This window comes from Neofelis nebulosa, chromosome 10 (genome assembly GCF_028018385.1).
Source record: "Neofelis nebulosa isolate mNeoNeb1 chromosome 10, mNeoNeb1.pri, whole genome shotgun sequence".
NCBI classification, from domain to species: domain Eukaryota; kingdom Metazoa; phylum Chordata; class Mammalia; order Carnivora; family Felidae; genus Neofelis; species Neofelis nebulosa.
In genome coordinates, this window is record NC_080791.1 from 11,577,363 (window position 1) to 11,595,128 (window position 17,766).

The 17,766-nt window shown below is 43.2% G+C and overlaps 1 protein-coding gene across 13 annotated transcripts in view; it reads right to left on the reverse strand.

Annotated features, from left to right (window-relative positions):
- Positions 1-12,274, reverse strand: part of TMPRSS5 (transmembrane serine protease 5) — a 94,998-nt gene extending 82,724 nt beyond the window's left edge. For all 13 annotated transcript variants that reach the window (XR_009249462.1, XR_009249463.1, XR_009249464.1 and 10 more), the window contains exon 1: positions 12,080-12,274. Coding sequence is in view for 9 of the 13 variants with exons in the window: in XM_058686765.1 (XP_058542748.1) it covers positions 12,080-12,142 (63 nt within the window). In the remaining 4 variants the exon portion in view is untranslated. The remainder of the gene's footprint in view (positions 1-12,079) is intronic.
- Between the last annotated feature and the right edge of the window lie 5,492 nt (positions 12,275-17,766).

The window sequence follows — 17,766 nt, forward strand, 5'->3', positions numbered from 1 at the left end:
GTGTCTAAAGCACAGCTGCTAGAGTGTGTGACCTGCTATGGGGAGAGCTGTGTGTTCCCTCTACCCAGATACATATGTTGAAGCCTTAACTCAGAACGTGACCGTATTTATGGGGGTGCCTGGGTGGCTCAGTCGGTTAAGTGTCTGACTCTTGGTTTCGGTTCAGGTCGTGGTCTCACGTTTCATGAGTTCAATCCCCGCATTGGGCTCTGTGCCAACGGTGCAGAGCCTACTTGGGATTCTCTCTCTCTCCCTCTCTCTCTGTACCTCCCTACCTTGTTCTCTCTGTCTCTCTCGAAATGAATAAACTTTAAAAATTTTTTAAAAATAAAATAAAATAAAAGTGATTGTATTTAGAGACAGGGTTTTCATGGAGGTATTCAAGTTCAAAGAAGGTCATTAGGATGGGCCCTAATCCAATATGACTGGTGTCCTTGAAAATAGGGGAAATCTGGACAGAGACGCAGAGAGAAAAGATGATACAAAGAGACAAAGAGAAGACAGCCGTCTACAAGCCAAGGAGACAGGACTGAAACAGACCTGATCTTGGACTTCCAGCCTCCAAAACTGAGACAATACATCTGTGCTGTTGAAGCCCCCCAGTTTGAGGTACTCTGTTTTAGCAGCTCTGGCCAACTAATACCTCTGGACACATATGAGAGGGAAGACCCCTGGGGGAAAGGACTTTTCATGAGAACAGTAAAAACAGCACCAGCTCTGGACTCAAAACAAACCTGGGTTGGGACCCTGACTTTGTATTACCCACTGTGTGTATCTAGGCAAGACAGTTGACCTGTCCGTGCCTTGACGCCTCGTCTGCAAAAGGGACACATATCTTCTTCAAAGGAGCGGTTTTAGGAGTAAATGTGGAAACACACTCTTTGGCTTATCCAGGTCCAGGCTGCACAGATCCAGCCCCTCAACAAGTAGGCAGAGCCGCCAGTGGAACTTCTGACCACCCAGCAAATACTGACGGTGATGATCACAAGGCGCTTTTGTAAAGTACCTGCAAAGCGCACATTCACCTGATTATTACCACACCATCTGTGGGATTCTGTCAACATTATGATGAATGTTTCCCTTCACTCGGTTCCTTCTGCCCCACTGAATTTATTGCACACTTGCTCTTTGTCTCTCCAACCGGGGACTTCAGCTCTCTGCTTAAAAGTCCCCTCCTGCATGGGGCGCCTGGGTGGCTCAGTCGGTTGGGCGTCCGACTTCGGCTCAGGTCAAGATTTCACGGTCCGTGAGTTCGAGCCCAGCGTCGGGCTCTGTGCTGACAGCTCAGAGCCTGAAGCCTGCTTCGGATTCTGTGTCTCCCTCTCTCTCTGACCCTCTCCCATTCATGCTCTGTCTCTCTCTGTCTCAAAAATAAATAAACATTAAAAAAAAATTAAAAAAAAAAAAAAGTCCCCTCCTGCATTTCTGGTGGCAGCCTTGGAACAGAAGGGGAGTGTATTCAGCCCCCAAGGCCTCCCTCTCTCTCATCACCTCCCTCTCATGCTCACTCCTGGAGAAACCCATATAGACTTTGGGGGGGGAAAAAAAAGTTTCTTACTTAAATCATCCCACCACCACCCAAAAATAATCATCATAACAAAACCAAATGGAAAACCACTTCCAGTAGCATTTCATATAATAAAGCCCTATCTGTACAGAATTATTGGCAAATTGGCTGTTTTGGTTAACTACCTCTGCTATTTAAAAGCCACCCCATGGGGCGCCTGGGTGGCGCAGTCAGTTAAGCGTCCGACTTCAGCCAGGTCACGATCTCGCGGTCCGTGAGTTCGAGCCCCGCGTCAGGCTCTGGGCTGATGGCTCGGAGCCTGGAGCCTGTTTCCGATTCTGTGTCTCCCCTCTCTGACTCTCCCTCGTTCATGCTCTGTCTCTCTCTGTCCCAAAAATAAATAAAAAACGTTGAAAAAAAAAATAAAAAATAAAAGCCACCCCATGAAGAATTAGATGCCAATCATGTATGCTAAACTCCAAGTGCATTGGGATGGTTTGATCCTCACCAGTTTGAAAGTCTTACAGAATTTGGCAGTGTTTCAGGGACTCTGTCAGGGCTATAGTTGGTGCTGAAGACTCTTGATAACAAGAACTGAAGATAATTTGTGTCTCTAGGTTATATAAATTGTAAACATGTTTTAAACATATACATAAATACAAATATCCACACATAGCCAAGGGAAGAAGTTCCCCTGGGTCCCCAGATCAATTCCTTCCCATGTTAGAGGCCTCACAGGTTACTTATAAGGACACTCCAGTGGGTGTCTGGGTGGCTCAGTTGGTTAAGCATCCTGACTTTGGCTCAGGTCATGATCTCTCAGTTTGTGGGAGCAAGCCCCATGTTGGACTCTGCTGACAGCTCGGAGCCTAGAACCTTCTTTGGATTCTGTGTCTCCCTCTCTCTGCCCCTCTTTCGTTTGTTCCTTCTCTCTCTCTCTCAAAAATAAATAAAATAAAAACTTTAAAGAAAAAAAATGACACTCCAGCTCACACAGCAAAGGTGCCTCCCCACCCCCCCTCCCCTGCTACTCTCTTTAGGTGGCTTACAATGTCACACATCGTGTGGGGCTAACTTCAAACCACTGAGTGAATATTCAGGCTTACTCTGCCCAGCTCCATATCAAGAAAAGCATTAGACACCATTCCTGCCTTCAAAGGAGTTCCAGTTTAGTTGGGGAACTGCCTACAAAATTAAATCCTAAATTGGGTGCATTGAGTTCGAAGCACTGAACACTGGAATTAACAGGTCTGTGATCACTATTCGGGGCCAGGTCCTGTGCTATGTACTTTGCATAGATTAAGTCACTTCATCTTTTTCACAAGCCCCTGAGCTCAGTCACATGATTGTCCCCACTTTACAAATTCTGAGTCAGAGAAAATACATAATTCGTGCAAGGTCACAGAGCTGAGAAAGTGCAGCCTTGGGTCCCTGTGACCCCGCAGCCTGTGCTAGCCCTCCACCCTCCAACCAGGCCCCTTCCACCCTTCCTTCCTCCCAAGGCCAGCCGGCCCAGCTGGCTACCGAGAAGATCTTCCAAAGGACCAGAATGGAGTCCCTTTCAGTCTTTCTTCCCTGCCCTTTTTGTCCCCATAGCTCCTGCTAGTCTTTCCCAAGATAAGATGATGAAACCAAAAACCAGAAATCTCAGCCTGGAGGCTTTCTCAGGAGCCCCTTTCTTTTGCTCTAAAGCAAACTCCAAGGCAAAACACACTTGAATACAAATTTTCAAAGGTGTTTACTTGTCTTCGCTTCATGTTAGAATAGCATTGCTTTCCTAATGAGACTGTGGCTTTGCCTTTATGAAAAGAAAGCTGTCATATAGGTCTGCTTCTCCTCTAACTGAACTATTCTTTCCTTCTTACTGTTTTGCTGGCAGAAATTGGTAAGAGACAAACAACAGCCAAAAGTTAAGATTCTGTGGAGTTCTCAGGGACCCCAAGTTAAATTATCATAGGTTGATAAAGTGAACGTTAAGCAACGAGGCACGTGAGGTAAAGGGAAGCAGAAAAAGAATAAGTAACATTGCTGCCCCCCAGCCAGATGGAAGAGATGGCTGGTATTTTTCTAAAATGAACAAGAAGTTGACACAGGGCGGTAGGGGATTTCAACTCTCCCGTAAGACTCCCAGAAGCCCCACTCTGCTAAAACCCAGAATGCCCAATGTTTTTTGTTTTGTTTTTTTTTTTAACTATTAGCCTTGCTAATAACTGGTTTTCAGAAAGTCAAAGAAGCAAACAGGCACTTTTTATCCAAAACGTCAGAAAGAGGACAATTGCAAATTTCACAACAGGCAAGGAAGAAACGATGTGGTCTAGGCATGGGCCCTGGCTTTAGGGAAGCGTATTTCAGAGATCACAGACAGTTGCCAGAAATGATCTCACGGCCAAAGACTTTAAAAGAAAGACATCACACTATGGATGAAAGGGGAGGGGGAGGGAGTTCGAAAGTGAAAATCTGACAATATAATAAAATATGATGATATCACAAAAAAAAGCAGCAGTTTGGCTGCAAATGGAAACCAGCAATGAGTTCTACAAAACAACAACAAACAGGGGCGCCGGGGTGGCTCAGTCAGTTGAGTGTCCGACTTCGGCTCAGGTCATGATCTCGCGGTTCGTGAGTTTGAGCCCCGCATCAGGGTCTGTGCTGACAGCTCAGAGCCTGGAGCCTGCTTCGGATTCTGTGTCTTCCTCTCTCTCTGCCCCTCCCCCACTCATGCTCTGTCCCTGTCTCAGAAATAATAAACATTAAAAATTTAAAAACAACAACAAACAGGCCCTTCATAAGCAAAAGTATCAGAATGGCCTGGACACAGAAAAACAGCTTCAGAAAGATCAAAGCCCAGAATGTGCTGAAGTTTATAAGAACCATTATTTCAAGGAGCTTGGGGGGGGGGGGGGCAGGGAGGAAGTATAGTCCGTGAAAGGAAAGAACCGAAAGAGCTCAGCTCCACTGGGAGCTGATGGTGTGATGTTGAAAACCAAGAGAACGCTGAACTATTCCAACACTGTTATGCTTCCATATTCCCTATCAAGGAGAATGATCTTCGGCCTGGAAAGGATAGAACAGACATCGTTGAAAGGAAAATGAAGCCAAAGACAGGTGAGAAGACAGAAAAAGCAAAGCTGGGTTTCCAATGAGCTCATAATTTCAGACTCGGATGAATTCTACCCCCACGGGACTTAAAAATGAAAGTGCACATGTAATCCTAAACCCATATGCTATTATTTGTGAGCAACAGCAAGGGCCCCAACTTTGAAAAAAGAGGCAAAAGATCTACTGCTACTTTGGACCAATGCCATCGAAGTTAATTTTACAAAAGATCCCAGGACACCTTACTAAATAGATAGTTGGTGAGCATGAAGTCCTAGTTTTTTCATTTTAAGTAATAATAATGCAGACACAGATGTGGCAAACTATTTAGGCTTTACATTTAGGAACACAGCTTGGTGTTGAAATGAAATTAAATTTATAACAAAGTTAATCTGACATACTTAATGTCATGCATCATTTTTACCATCTTCCATGTTAATCAAGCATAAATGGAGCCCTTCGTGCAAACGAAAACAATTACTATTCTTTTAAAGTCAGAGAACGGGAATGGGAGACAGAAACCTGGCAGTGGCCACTCTACACCCCACACTCCACCAGGCAGACCTTAGGGAAGAGGGTTGCCCTGCCTTAAACCAAACCAGTTGCAGACTCCAGCCAATACCCTGTCCTTGGACCCAATAGCTGGAGCTACGTCACCATGTCTGTGAAGACAATCTCTGTGGAAGAAACCCAGGAAAATCTGGCTCTAAGAGGGTTCTAAAATCTGGTTCATCAGAGGATATCCTCTCTGATGAAACAATCAACAAGTGGAAGGTCTTTGCTGGGCACCCTTAGAACCCAGAAACTACAGGATTAGGTTAGCTGGAGCAAGCGGCCAGGGCAGAGAGGAGGCTCAAAAGGGAAGTGATGGTATGAGTCAGCCGTCAGGCGCAGTTAGGTGTTTATCTCACAGCCAGTGTTCAGGGAACAGGAGGAGCCTGAGTGGAGAAGTAAGGTTGGGGAAGCAGGGAGGGTGGCAGGCAGGTGCGGGATCCGCCTGCCGGCAGAGGAGAGGGGGAATGAGGAGAGGCGAAGGATGCAAACAAGAAAAAGCTTCAAAGGAAACAAGAGTCAGACTTTACATAGAAATGAGCCCTGGGTTTGAAATGAGAGGCTGCCTGGCATTTGCTTCCACATTCAGTGTGTTTGTGGGAGCAGGGAGGACGGAGGGGTACAGATGATCAGAGCTGTTGCGTTGCCTGGGTGATCACAATTGTTGAAGATGGGTGATGGGTACCTAGGGGTGTAATATTTTCTATACTTTTATAATTTGTTCCCCCCATCTTTTTTTTTTTTTTGAAGCTACTAAAACTTTTCCATTTACTAAGTTAAAAAGGGGGAGGGGAACCACCCAAATCCTTATAATAATGGCCAACACAATCTTACCTTCTCCTGTTACTTTGCTAACCTCCCCGCCTCCTACTCTCTCCCCGCTCTCTGCTATTCCTTGAGTTCACCAGGCACGCTTCTCCCACCTTAGGGCTCTGCAAGGGCTGCTCTCTCTGCTTAGAACTACCTGCATCTTGTAGCCACACAGCTTACTTACCGTCTCAAGGAGACGTACTCTGACCACTCTATTTGGAATGGCGGCTCACTCCCCTTTTCCCCCTTCTCTGGATCTCCAGTGGAGTTTACATTTTTCACTCTACGTGTATTCTTTACACAGCACTTAAAATCTTCAGACATATTGCCTAATTTACTTTGTTTCTTACCCGTCTTTGTCACTAGAATTTAAATCGCCAGAGGGACAGGGCATTTTTGTTTGGTGGGGGGAGGTTGTTCAGTGACTAGGGCAATGCTTGACACCCAATAAATGTATGAGTTTTAGAACTGCACAGAGGGCTGAGACCAGGGAGGGGGCAGGTGTCTCTCTCTGGTCTTGGTACCAGTCCCCCATGGTGCTCTTCCCCACCAAACAAGAAATCTAGGGCACCCGATTTCTGAGGAGGTGTGAAGAACTCATACATAGCTCATCAGGTTTATTGCCCTCCTCCCAACCTCCAGGCAGATGTTTCATAACTTGGTTTCTAAGGCTATTCCCGGGTTGTATCACGTGCCATCGCAAAATCCTTAACCAAACTCCTCATGACAAAGTGAGGAATTCGGTCTAAACCGTATGATCATTGAACAACTCAAAATTGGGGCTTTGTAGCTTTCAGGAGATTTTAGGCTGTTAGCACGATGAATATTTTTAGGAGGGAGTCATCACAAAACAAATGTTCAAAAATCAAGTCTATGATTAGGAAGAATGTGGGCACCAAAACCCAATTTTAAAGGAAGAGTGCTTTGATAATCTCCAATAGCTTTATCCACTTCCGGCATGTAGAACTATCTCCCTTTACAAGGCAGTTACTCCTATACACAGCTTCACATATCCATGGCACAAAGTAGCTGTGGAGCTGGGGCAAACATCTTTGGGCTGGTTTTCTTATGACAAAACTATGGTGTGTGTGTGTGTGTGTGTGTGTGTGTGTGTACACGTCATAACTTTCAGTGGACAAAATCTTGGGAAATCAAATAAGCAACAGAATGAAACCCCAAAAAAGGCTGGGAATCATGGCCTTAAGTGACAGCGTAAGTATCCACCAGCATGAGAAGTCAATTATCCACATCTTCCTTAACAATGGTATTGATCAAAGAAAATACCGTTTGATCTATTCACAAGTGATCGCTTGGCGACATTTTGCAGCTTACAGGACAGATGCTGTTCACAGTCTGGATGACCTTCGTGGGCTAACCCAGGCCAGGATACAAGCACAGGGCAAAATTTCCACAGACCAGACCTAGCTGCCTTGTGATGCTCGCAGGCATGAGGTGAGAGTGCCATCTGGAGGATCTCCCTTTTAAAGAGAAACCCTTGTGCAAAACTGACATGGAACAAGTCCCCAACAATTCAGGATCCATGTGGGGACAGAAGCCACTATCAAGTGGATTCAAGCTGTCTGCAGTCTTGCCTTTTTAACAAAAACTTTCCTTTTTCCTAAAAGCCTGGGGACCCTTTTATGAGTTTCATTCTTAGGAGTCATTTGTATAGTTCTGATTGTTATGTGGGAAGAGGTTCCTTCTGGGTGGCCCACGGAGCCCATTAAACGAGTCCTCAAGTTCCCTTCCTCCCATCACCTGCGTGCTCTCTCCAAAAGAAGGTTCTACTCACTTCCAGCTCAGGTTCCCAATCAGAACAGGTACCTTCAAGGTCCCTGCAAGAGCTGCCAGACAACCCCAGCTCCCACGTGCCTTATCAAATGGCTCAGCTCTCACCAAAATGGACATGCACTTCATCATCCACCAACCCCAGCCCTGGCCAGGGAGGAAGATGGACTGTGCCTGCTCTGTGTGCCACAGTCTTCAAACTATTCATGAGGGGACACAGTCCTGACACCGTCTACACAGCCTCAGGAGAACTATAATGCAATTTTCTGTGTTATTGAGGAGAGGGAAAGAGTGAGAAGTGCTTTTCAGTTACAAGAGATCCCACCCCCAAATTGCAGTACCTGTCAAGCGACCGTAATAGCTTCTACGAACAAAAGAAATCTGCTATTCTGTGTAATAGTCCTGGGATGCATTTATTTCAGTTCTGTCCTTAGTTCCCATTCTCTCGACTGCGGAGAAAAAAGACTGCTCCCTGAAATTGTACGAAGTTTCCAAAGCAGGTATTTTTTTCACCTGTGAAAATGGCTCCCTCCTCTCTCAGGAGAGACAACTCCTTTGTTCTCAAAAAACTAACATGGGTTCAGGCCATTCCTTTTTCTGTGAGCTCTCATAGTAGGACCTGCTCAGCATAGACAAACAGCTTATCACTAACTAGCCGATTTCTCTTATTAAGAACAGAAACAGGCTTCTTTCTTATTCATTATCCTGTGACTCTTCTAGTAGGTAAAAGAAACACTACGCAACCAGAATGATGAGGAGCTGAACCAGAAGTGAGGGGGTGAAGGCAGAACACTTGAAGACAGGAGGAAAAAATAATTGTTCTTGTGTGCCAGGGATCAAGGGCTTAAGGCCTCAGGAACCATGCCCAATGGACTGAAAACTTCTTCCAGGCAGCATCTGCTTCAGCAGCACCTAAAAATCACACCCTTCGCCCTCTTTTCATAAGAGGAAACAGTATTTCAGTATGAAGAATAGCAAGGACTGCAGAGGCCGAGGATAACTTTGATACGATACCTCCGTCCGATGGCTGAAAAGAGTTAGAAACAGATGAAGCCGAACTGAAGAATTACCTATGTCCAGCAAATAAAGGGCTGGGCTCCAGAGCCCAGAGTTAGATCTCAGGGCATATATACATGTCGAAGGAACATTATCAATTGAAAACCTCTGTCATTTGGTAGGGTACAGAAACAGTGGAGCTTAAGAAGGTGGGGGAAAAAAAAATCCAACCAAGAAAATAGAATTCAGTTGAAATAGCAGAAAGGGTCAAAAACTTATACTGAAAGGAAGTCCTAGGATTTCTACGCCTTCCAAGAAAGAAGCAAGAAGATGATACATCAGGGAGTCCTCTGTGAGGATCATAAATGTCAATAAAAAGAATGGTGTGGAAGACAAAAAAACTTGTTGGTGTCTTTTGTCAAAGCTCACCATGTTATTAAAGACACTCATCCTGAACTCTGAAAAGCATTATTTATTGGAAAGAACTATTAAAGGAAGTCTCCTTAATTCCTCCAAGGACAAACACAGTTCCCGTCTCCCAAAACATACGTACCATTTGCTCACGAGTTCTTTACCCTGACTCATGGAATCCCCTGGATTCTCTGATCCAAGACCAGGCCTTACATTCACAACAGACACAGTCCCCAGAAGGCCCAGAAGCAACATGGATTAGTGCTACCCTACAGTATCTTATCAAAGGAGGATGGCTAGGAAGCCAACAAGTTGAGGTGCTTCACTTGACAGCTTATCTTAACATCCAGTTCTTCAACAAAGCCTCACACAAGCCAGGAGGTAAGGCGTTCTTAGGTGAAATCAGACTTCCACGATATATACTTGGTTCACCAAAACTAACAGATGATTCCAAGAAGTCTTTAAAGGAGTCATTATGCCAAGAGAGGAATCCAAATAGTCAAAACAGGTTTTCTTGGGAAGATACAGCTATTTAATCTTAGCAAGGGCAGCTGCTCTTCTTTCTGTGTTCTGGAACAAGGCACGGATTAAAGCTTTTACTTCAGTGGAAGAGAATGCAGCTGCCAGGGGCCCCTTTCCATCTGCCCACCTGCAAAATAAAAGATAAAATTCTATTTCCTGTTATGTCTCTGGATAAGCAAGATTTTAAAACTGCTTCCTGGATCCCAAATGCTAGTTAGTTTTAAATGGAAGTAAAACAAATGCTGGCATCCTTCCCCTTCTTTCTGGATCCTCCACTCAATCTCTTTAACTCCTGCTTCTTGGCTGCATTTTGCTATCAGCACAGTCAGATGAAGAGACCAAGTTAGGAAGGTAAGACTCTTCCCCATTATTCTATACTAAGTCCTGTCTGAACTTGAGAATTATGGCCACATTCTCACATGGTTACATGGAGTCTGGGGATCTGTGACTATTTTAAAAAATGAGCCACAGGCAACAAATTTTAACCAACAAAGGATTGGTGTAAAGAATACACAGTGAACTCCCATGAGTCAATAATGAAATCACAAACAACCTCGTAGAATAAAGGGCAAAATGGGAACAGGTCATTTGCTACAACAAAAGAAAAACAAATGATCCATAAAAAGATGCTCAACATCATTAGAATTTAGGGAAATGTAAGTTACAGTGACAACGAACTACCATTTCACACTAACTACAGTAGCAAAAATTCTGAAGTCTGACGATACCAAATACTGGTGAAACCATGAAGCGGCAGGACTCAATAATGAAATATCTGTAAAACAGAACACGCTACAGCTCTGAAGACAAACATGCACGCAGCCCTGTACACAGTCACGAGTCAACTTCAAAAAAACCCAATATTGACCGAAAGAAGCAACTTACAGACACTTCCGTTTACAGAAAGTTCAAACACGAGCAAGCCTAAACTTTATACTGTTCACAGACACATGCAAAAGCGGCAAAACTATGAAGGAAAGCAAAGGAAATAAGGAAGGAACACAAAATTCGAGACAGTGGCTGCCTGTGGGGACAAACATTTGGAGAGGGGAAACACAGGAGTCTTTGCAGGATTGGTAATATTTTTCTTATATTAGGTAACAGGTACATGAACATTTTACTTGTTTTCTTTTAAGTGTAAATACGTTACATACTGTATTCCTTTGTATGTTTGTTTTATGATTTTAAAGCATTTAAACTATACCATTGGAGGTACATTCTTCAGTAAAAAATGTTCCCAACTAACTACTATCCTCATGTTTACTGAAACCTCTAGGAGAAAAATTCTTCCTAGGCAGAAAAAAAAGAAGATACACCAGTATTGTGACTGTTCTCAACACAAAGAATTATTATTAGGCTGCGGCAGCAGAAACTTTCTTATCTACTGCCCTCTGGAGTCTTACCTAAAGACATCTTATTACCCACCAAGGACTTGTAAACAACACATACATTAAATCTCGTAATAATGAGGGTGCAAGTATTTTGATGTGACTTTTTTCAGGCAGAAATGTCACTTTCTTTGTTTTAGAATGAACAATATATGCTGAGAAAAACTCAGACACATCTGGGGTGACTGGTCTAATACAACAGGGCACCTGTAATACACTAAAGAACCAGGCTAAAACAGGCAGACGAGTAGCTGTAAGGATGGGGAGAGACCTTGAGGCCTATTCAGGGATTCCCTATGCAAGGTATGCATACTCTGATTATTAATATCTACCAAGACAATAATAAAAGCATCCATGAATGTGTAACTAACCTGTGTCTATCCTTTTTTGTGCAGCATCAATGACCTCTGCATACTAAGTATGATACAATAAAGCATACAGTTACCCCACACAGCAACAGTTAACTAATGGTGTTTGGTGTCGGGGTGGGAAAAACATCATCTGCTACATTTAAGACAAGATGAATCCTCTCTATGTGTATGATGCTTAATCTCTAAAACCACTGTACTCCCTGCAGAAAAACTGCTGGTCCATCAAACAGTGGTTGATGTGGAATATTCCATACAAATAAAAGTCAATTTCTGTTAGCGAATCAAAGCCAGTTGTAAAATGTATCCACTGTGGGTTAAAACAGGCAACACTTCCCATCCAGGTGACAGAAGGTTGTACTTCTTACAAATAAAAGACCATCTGTACAGCATGCCAAACAACACGCTGAAGACTAAAATAGTATGAAACAAGAAGTCTTTATGTTATCAAACAGGAGAAAGTGGTAATGGGGAGCCACACGATTAGAGACCATGGCAAGGCTCCAACTACTGTTACTCAACATGAAACTCTTTCCTGAGCAACTGGTTAAGAAACAGAGAAAAGCACTGCTCTCAGTGGCACTCGCACTCTGTAGCTATCTTTGGAGAGACACATGCCTCTGTAAAAGGGTAATACCTACCGATCCCCAATTTCTTGCAGGCTGGCTTGTAACATCATCATCAATTCCTTGAATGGCATCCATTTGGGCACATAGACTGGAACCTCTTCTTGGTATTTCTTGTTCTTGCTTTCTTCAGAGAGAGGTGCAAACACTTGGGGTCCCTCGTCCACCACCGTTTTGCATAAGGAATACAATCTATCACCATCTTCAGTAGAGATGTCCTGGTTTTGCACAGAGGGAACACAAAATAGAATTGGGCCACCTTAGTAGTAAGGAAAGGGCAAATCTTTAGTGCATGCTGTTTAAGCGGTCAGCTGCAGCAAGTTGTTTTCCAAGCAATTTAGCACACCTTATTAGACATGAGATTTCATCAGCTCTGGCGATACTCCTGAAGCTAGAATGACACAAAGTATGTTTCAATACATTGTCAATAATTTAGTGTGCCTGCATGAAAGAGCCCATTTATCCAGAAGAATGTTGTACCGCTTGCTGAAAAGCAGGGGATATTTTTATAAACAAGGATTCAGTCAACCAATGCTTTGGAGACATCAGCTGGCAGAGCCTGGGCCCCTTGCCTGTAAGCTCACGTATATAATCTCTACTACCACAGTGCGCTGGAAAAGGGGCTCCTGCGCAAGGCTGCGTTTCTCTTTACTAAGTTACTGAGCTCACTTGCAAATTAAATAAATACATAACTTCATACTTTACAATACATCTAAGGGCTACCCAGTTTCCGGCCTCTTCGTTCATAATCTACACAGATGCTACATGGAGAAGCAGGATCGTCCTACTCTTAGGTACACGTAAAGGAGAGACATTAGCTAGTCACCGGCAAAACAGAATGAAGGCAAAACTAAAAAAAAAAAATAACCCTACAATGAGTTAGACAGGAAACATGAACAATTTCTTCTACCATCTATGTTGACTGAAAATGAGATACCAACATCATTTGCTTAGAAGAGCAATAATCGGAGACAGGAATTGCCATCCCAGGCCTGGTGAGGCATCTAACGGTCCTTACCTCGAGAGCAGTGATTCTGCCAATGATCTCAGAAACTGCTGTATTGAGTAAAGTCCCCATAGCCTTACAATATATATTCACTGGCAGGACATCCTGCCACACAATTCCAAGTCTCTTCAGCTGGTGTAGAACCTGTCAGGAGGATACAGCTGTTGACACGAAAGGGAGACTGTCGCAACTCCTATTTTCTACATTCACATGCATCATTTGTGTGTGTTTGGGAGAAGAGGCATTATGAGAAGCGGAGGTAAAGTGATCACAAATATCAGCTTCTTGACTATTAAACCCTAGTGGATATCCCTGCTCGATGAAAAGCAGAACTTAAGCTGAGGATGGGAAAACCACTGTGAGAAGCTAAACCAGGAGCACGGAGAAATGTACAAAATTGTGGAATTATAATATATTGTACACCTGAAACTGATAAAACACTGCATGTTCATTTTTACTTCAATAAATAAAATACATAAAAACCATTTGCTCATTTAAAAAAAAGGATAAATCATGTAGGAGAGAGGGGCACTGAGGTAAAAGCTAATGTTTCAAATTTCCCAAACTCAAGTTCGCAGGTCAAAACCTTGCCATGACAGACTTATTAATAACTAGTCACCTTACTGGGTGGATGGAAAGATAGCCTACTGCTGGCTTGGTGGGGCAAGGAAAGGGCAAGTCTGTAAACATTCCTGTTGAAGGTATCCATATTTTCCACTGGGGGGGGGGGCGTGGGGATTAATAGAGCTAACTGCTACATGTTCTTTGGTTGTGGGGGAGCAGGGATGGGGGGCTCATGTACAAAAGAAGTACAAATCACAGCGCCAGGAGCAGCTGCCCACCTGCCGGACTGCTTTACTTGCTGCAGAGTAATTCTCTTCGTCGTCCATGTTGGAAAAGTTTCTAGCACTAGATAATCTTTCCAGAAGTTCTCCTTTCTGTGCCCGCATCTGGGCCAAGAAACACTCTGTCCCTGGGGTGGAAAAACAGAATAGAGAATTGCCACTGTTGTCCAGTTACACAGTACAAAGCCAGGGTGGAAGGAGAGAGGCAAGCATGAATCACACATCAGCCTGCTCATTTGAAAACAACTGCTTGCAAGATAACATCATAAAGCTGCTGTGAGGTCACCAGAAATGATAGCTTCTAATACATCAGCCAGTCCCGGCAAACCCAATCTCAGGATAATGTCTTTCCCCATAGTCTGTCCAGGGTCAGATAAGAAACGTCACTTACTCAAGAGCAGCAGCTACTTATTTTTTGACTACATCAACACCACCTAAGGGGAAAGTCAGGAAGTAAAAAACTAAGTGAATCATATGGGTCCTCTGCTTTTCTTAGGCTGTCATTATGGTAAACATATTGACTTCTTCCGCATTTCATTTCTTTTCATTTTTAATAACCCCAAGTAAAGCTAGGTGGAAGAGTGGGGAGCTATCTTGAGGTTTTGCAAAAGAACAGGCACTTACGTTAGTAAGCTCTTACCGACGATGCTAACAGAATTATCACAATACAAATCTTATTATGTGTCACTCTACTGACATGACTCTGATTTGGCAAATTCACTGCACACCAGCAATGCAGTTTGGAACTCTGACGTACCATGAAGTCATGTCATGGAAAAGTAACACTTCCACAAAGACTGCATTCACTTTAGCAAATTAAGTGACGGGGAACAACTGCTAACGAAATGCTCTCCCACTTTCCAATACAGCTCAGGACCACCACCTAATTTCTAGCTGCCTTGTTCATGAATTACAAAGATACTAGGCCGAGGGACTGCATAATCAATACAATTTCCTGAAGTTAAGGATTCCGTTACCAAGCCTCCTGAAGCCAGGGACCAGATCCACGAAAGTGGTAGTGCCATCACAAAGAATGGGGGCGAGACGCAGTCTGAACTGATGTCCGAGGGTCAGCAGGTGGTGAGCAATGTACATACAGTTGTTGTGGTGAATGGCGGCCAACTGGGGCAGTTTTTGAAGGTTCTCCCTATGCCAGGAGGAGGGGTAGAAAAAGAAAGAAATCACAAGTTACTGGGAGCGAGGTGGAGGAAATGTTACTTCTCTTTCAAGGTACTTCTAGGCTTTAATAACTGTCTCCTGTACAACTGCATAACAAGATGCGGCCTCATCACCCTGACTCTGTTCAGAGTGACAGCGTCCCGCCTGAGTGCAGTCTGATCCAGTAAGACTATCCCAGGGAGTAACAAAAAAGAGCGAGCCAGGGAATCCAGTGTTGACCTGTGTCGACTCTGGATGTAAACCTAGCACAGATGTATATAATAATTCCCTTGAAGGACTCACCTGCCCTTCCTCCAAATTCCTTTTTCATCTATGTAATGAAGCACTAAACTCTTTTCTAATGCTCTAGTTTTCAAATTGGCTACAGTTTAGAGTCACCTGGGAAATTTTTTAATATATAGATGTTTAGACTTTTATTAACAAATGACCAATATTCTTTAAACATTTTTTTTAAATGGCTTACTGCATTTAATTGTGAATTTTAGTAACCAAAATATTTTTGGTGGAAATATAAAATGACTGGTTTTAGTCCAACTTACGGGGGCACTTACTTGTGATATGTTGGCACGACATCATGGAACAAATGGAAGATATTCCTCACTGAGTAGAAAAGCTGAACAGCACTAATAAAAAACAGTTTCAACAGAAATGCATAAGGATAGTGGCAATGAGAAAAGAAAATTCAGGTCAAGTGCACATTAGTCATCACCTAAACACCTGCCTTGGTCACTGCTGAACACACCATTAATCTAGATGCAAATATATTCTCAACCAGTGTTTACTAACTAGATTGCAGTTGTAAAAACCTTGATCTGCTAATAATTTCAAGAAGAACAGCATTAACCCAAAGCCTCTTTCCCATTATCAATCTGCCGGTACCCAGACCATCCCTTCAGTAACAAATGGAGCTAAGCCTCAAGCAAATGTCACCTACTCACGGACGCACTCTGCAAAGGGCAAGGTGTCCATAAAGGCATTCACTTGTTCTCTTAGAATCAGTCTGACTGTCAGCTTTCACCTTTTCTCCTTCTTACTCCAATGCAAGGAGATGAATCAACATTTCTAGGACAGAATCCAACCTCAAATTTTTTTTGCCCTTTAAATCTGGCCTTAGAATACCTAAAGATTATTATTAAAATGCACTTGAGCAAATATAAAGTCTGTACGGCTTACTTCCACATAAGAATATCTTAAACTATGTACCTTGAATACAAAGGAATTCCACAAATATTTAGAAAAACAAGTCATGGTTCCTACACCCCAAAACACGGTTACTACTCGATTACTACAATGACCTGATGAAGTTATGTCATTTCAGTTTTGCCCCACGTGTTGCTATTCAAGGTCTGGTAATGGGGAAGTGAGTTGTAATGGAGTTGTGTTTCTGTATGTCCTGTTTAAAACCATTTCTTTTAGAGGAAGCAGTGAGTACACAGACACTCACTGTTTATAGTGTTCTGTATTATCAAAAAACTTAGGAAACACTGCCTTGCAGCTCTAACTTCTGTTTAGTATATTTCATTCATGTGACAGCCATGTGACAAAATAGTTACTCCAAAATTCATTTTGCCAAAAGAGTATGTACTTTTCGTTTGTATTTTTCTTCCTACTTATATTTAGAACCAGATGGACCTGTGAACATCACAATTCATTGAAGTCACGGAAATATCTTAGTCAACATGTTCTTTCTAGAGCAGAATAAAATCAAAGGGTCTGTTTCTGTTTGCACGTGGAGATAAGAAGGAAAACTGTGGAAGCCCACCTGAGATACGGTGTGGCTGAGGCAGGCCCTAACCAGGACTGTTCTCTCCCGTGAGGAGGAGATAAGGCGCCGCTACCCACAGACAAACCAGGAGGCTTCTGCCAGTCTGCTCCGCAGCTCGGGCTCCAGCATGCCGCGTCCTCCTCCATTTAGTAAGAGAGGAGCTCGCGGAGCAGAAAGAGTTCGGTATGAGATGCAGACTCGAGGGTGAGGCACCCCAAATATGGTGTAGGTTAAGAGAAATCACCTACAAAGGGTAAAATGAGATCTTCGAACATTCCATGCTTTTCCTTCTACCTTGGCCTTCCAACAAACTACTACTGGGCTAAAAACAAACATTTAAAGTGTAAATTAATTATAATTAGGGCCTGGATTTCACAAAAGGCAAAACGAATGTTCAGCTAAAAGGCCAGGGCAGGCTGGAGCAGATGGCATAACTACCACAGACGTTTGAGTACTGATGATTTTTCAGATAGTATTCGAAGTTCCCTGCAAGTGCTTCCTCACGTAACATCAGTCAACTCAAATAAAAAGTAACAAATTAAACAGAAGTTAAAGAGTTTTTTGTAAAAAAGTGATTAACAACTTTAATGCCAAAGAAACTCCATTCGTCCATCCATGCACACGCTTGCATTTCCTAGATATGCTATAAGAAGCATGCGTCATTACAAATAAAAGTTAATTATCGATACAGGCCTCTGTGTTACACTGTTTTTCCAGGAAAAAAAACCGCTAATGGGATAGGAAAACCCAAAGATAATTTTCTTAATAAACGTCTAGTTTAGATACGCATTTAACCAAGTCACTGCCATTTTCAGAACTCTTACCACTGATCACTGCTGGTTGTGGCCTCTAGTAAAGTCTGATAGGCGAGTTCCATTAACTGCTTCACAGACTCACTGATGCGGCA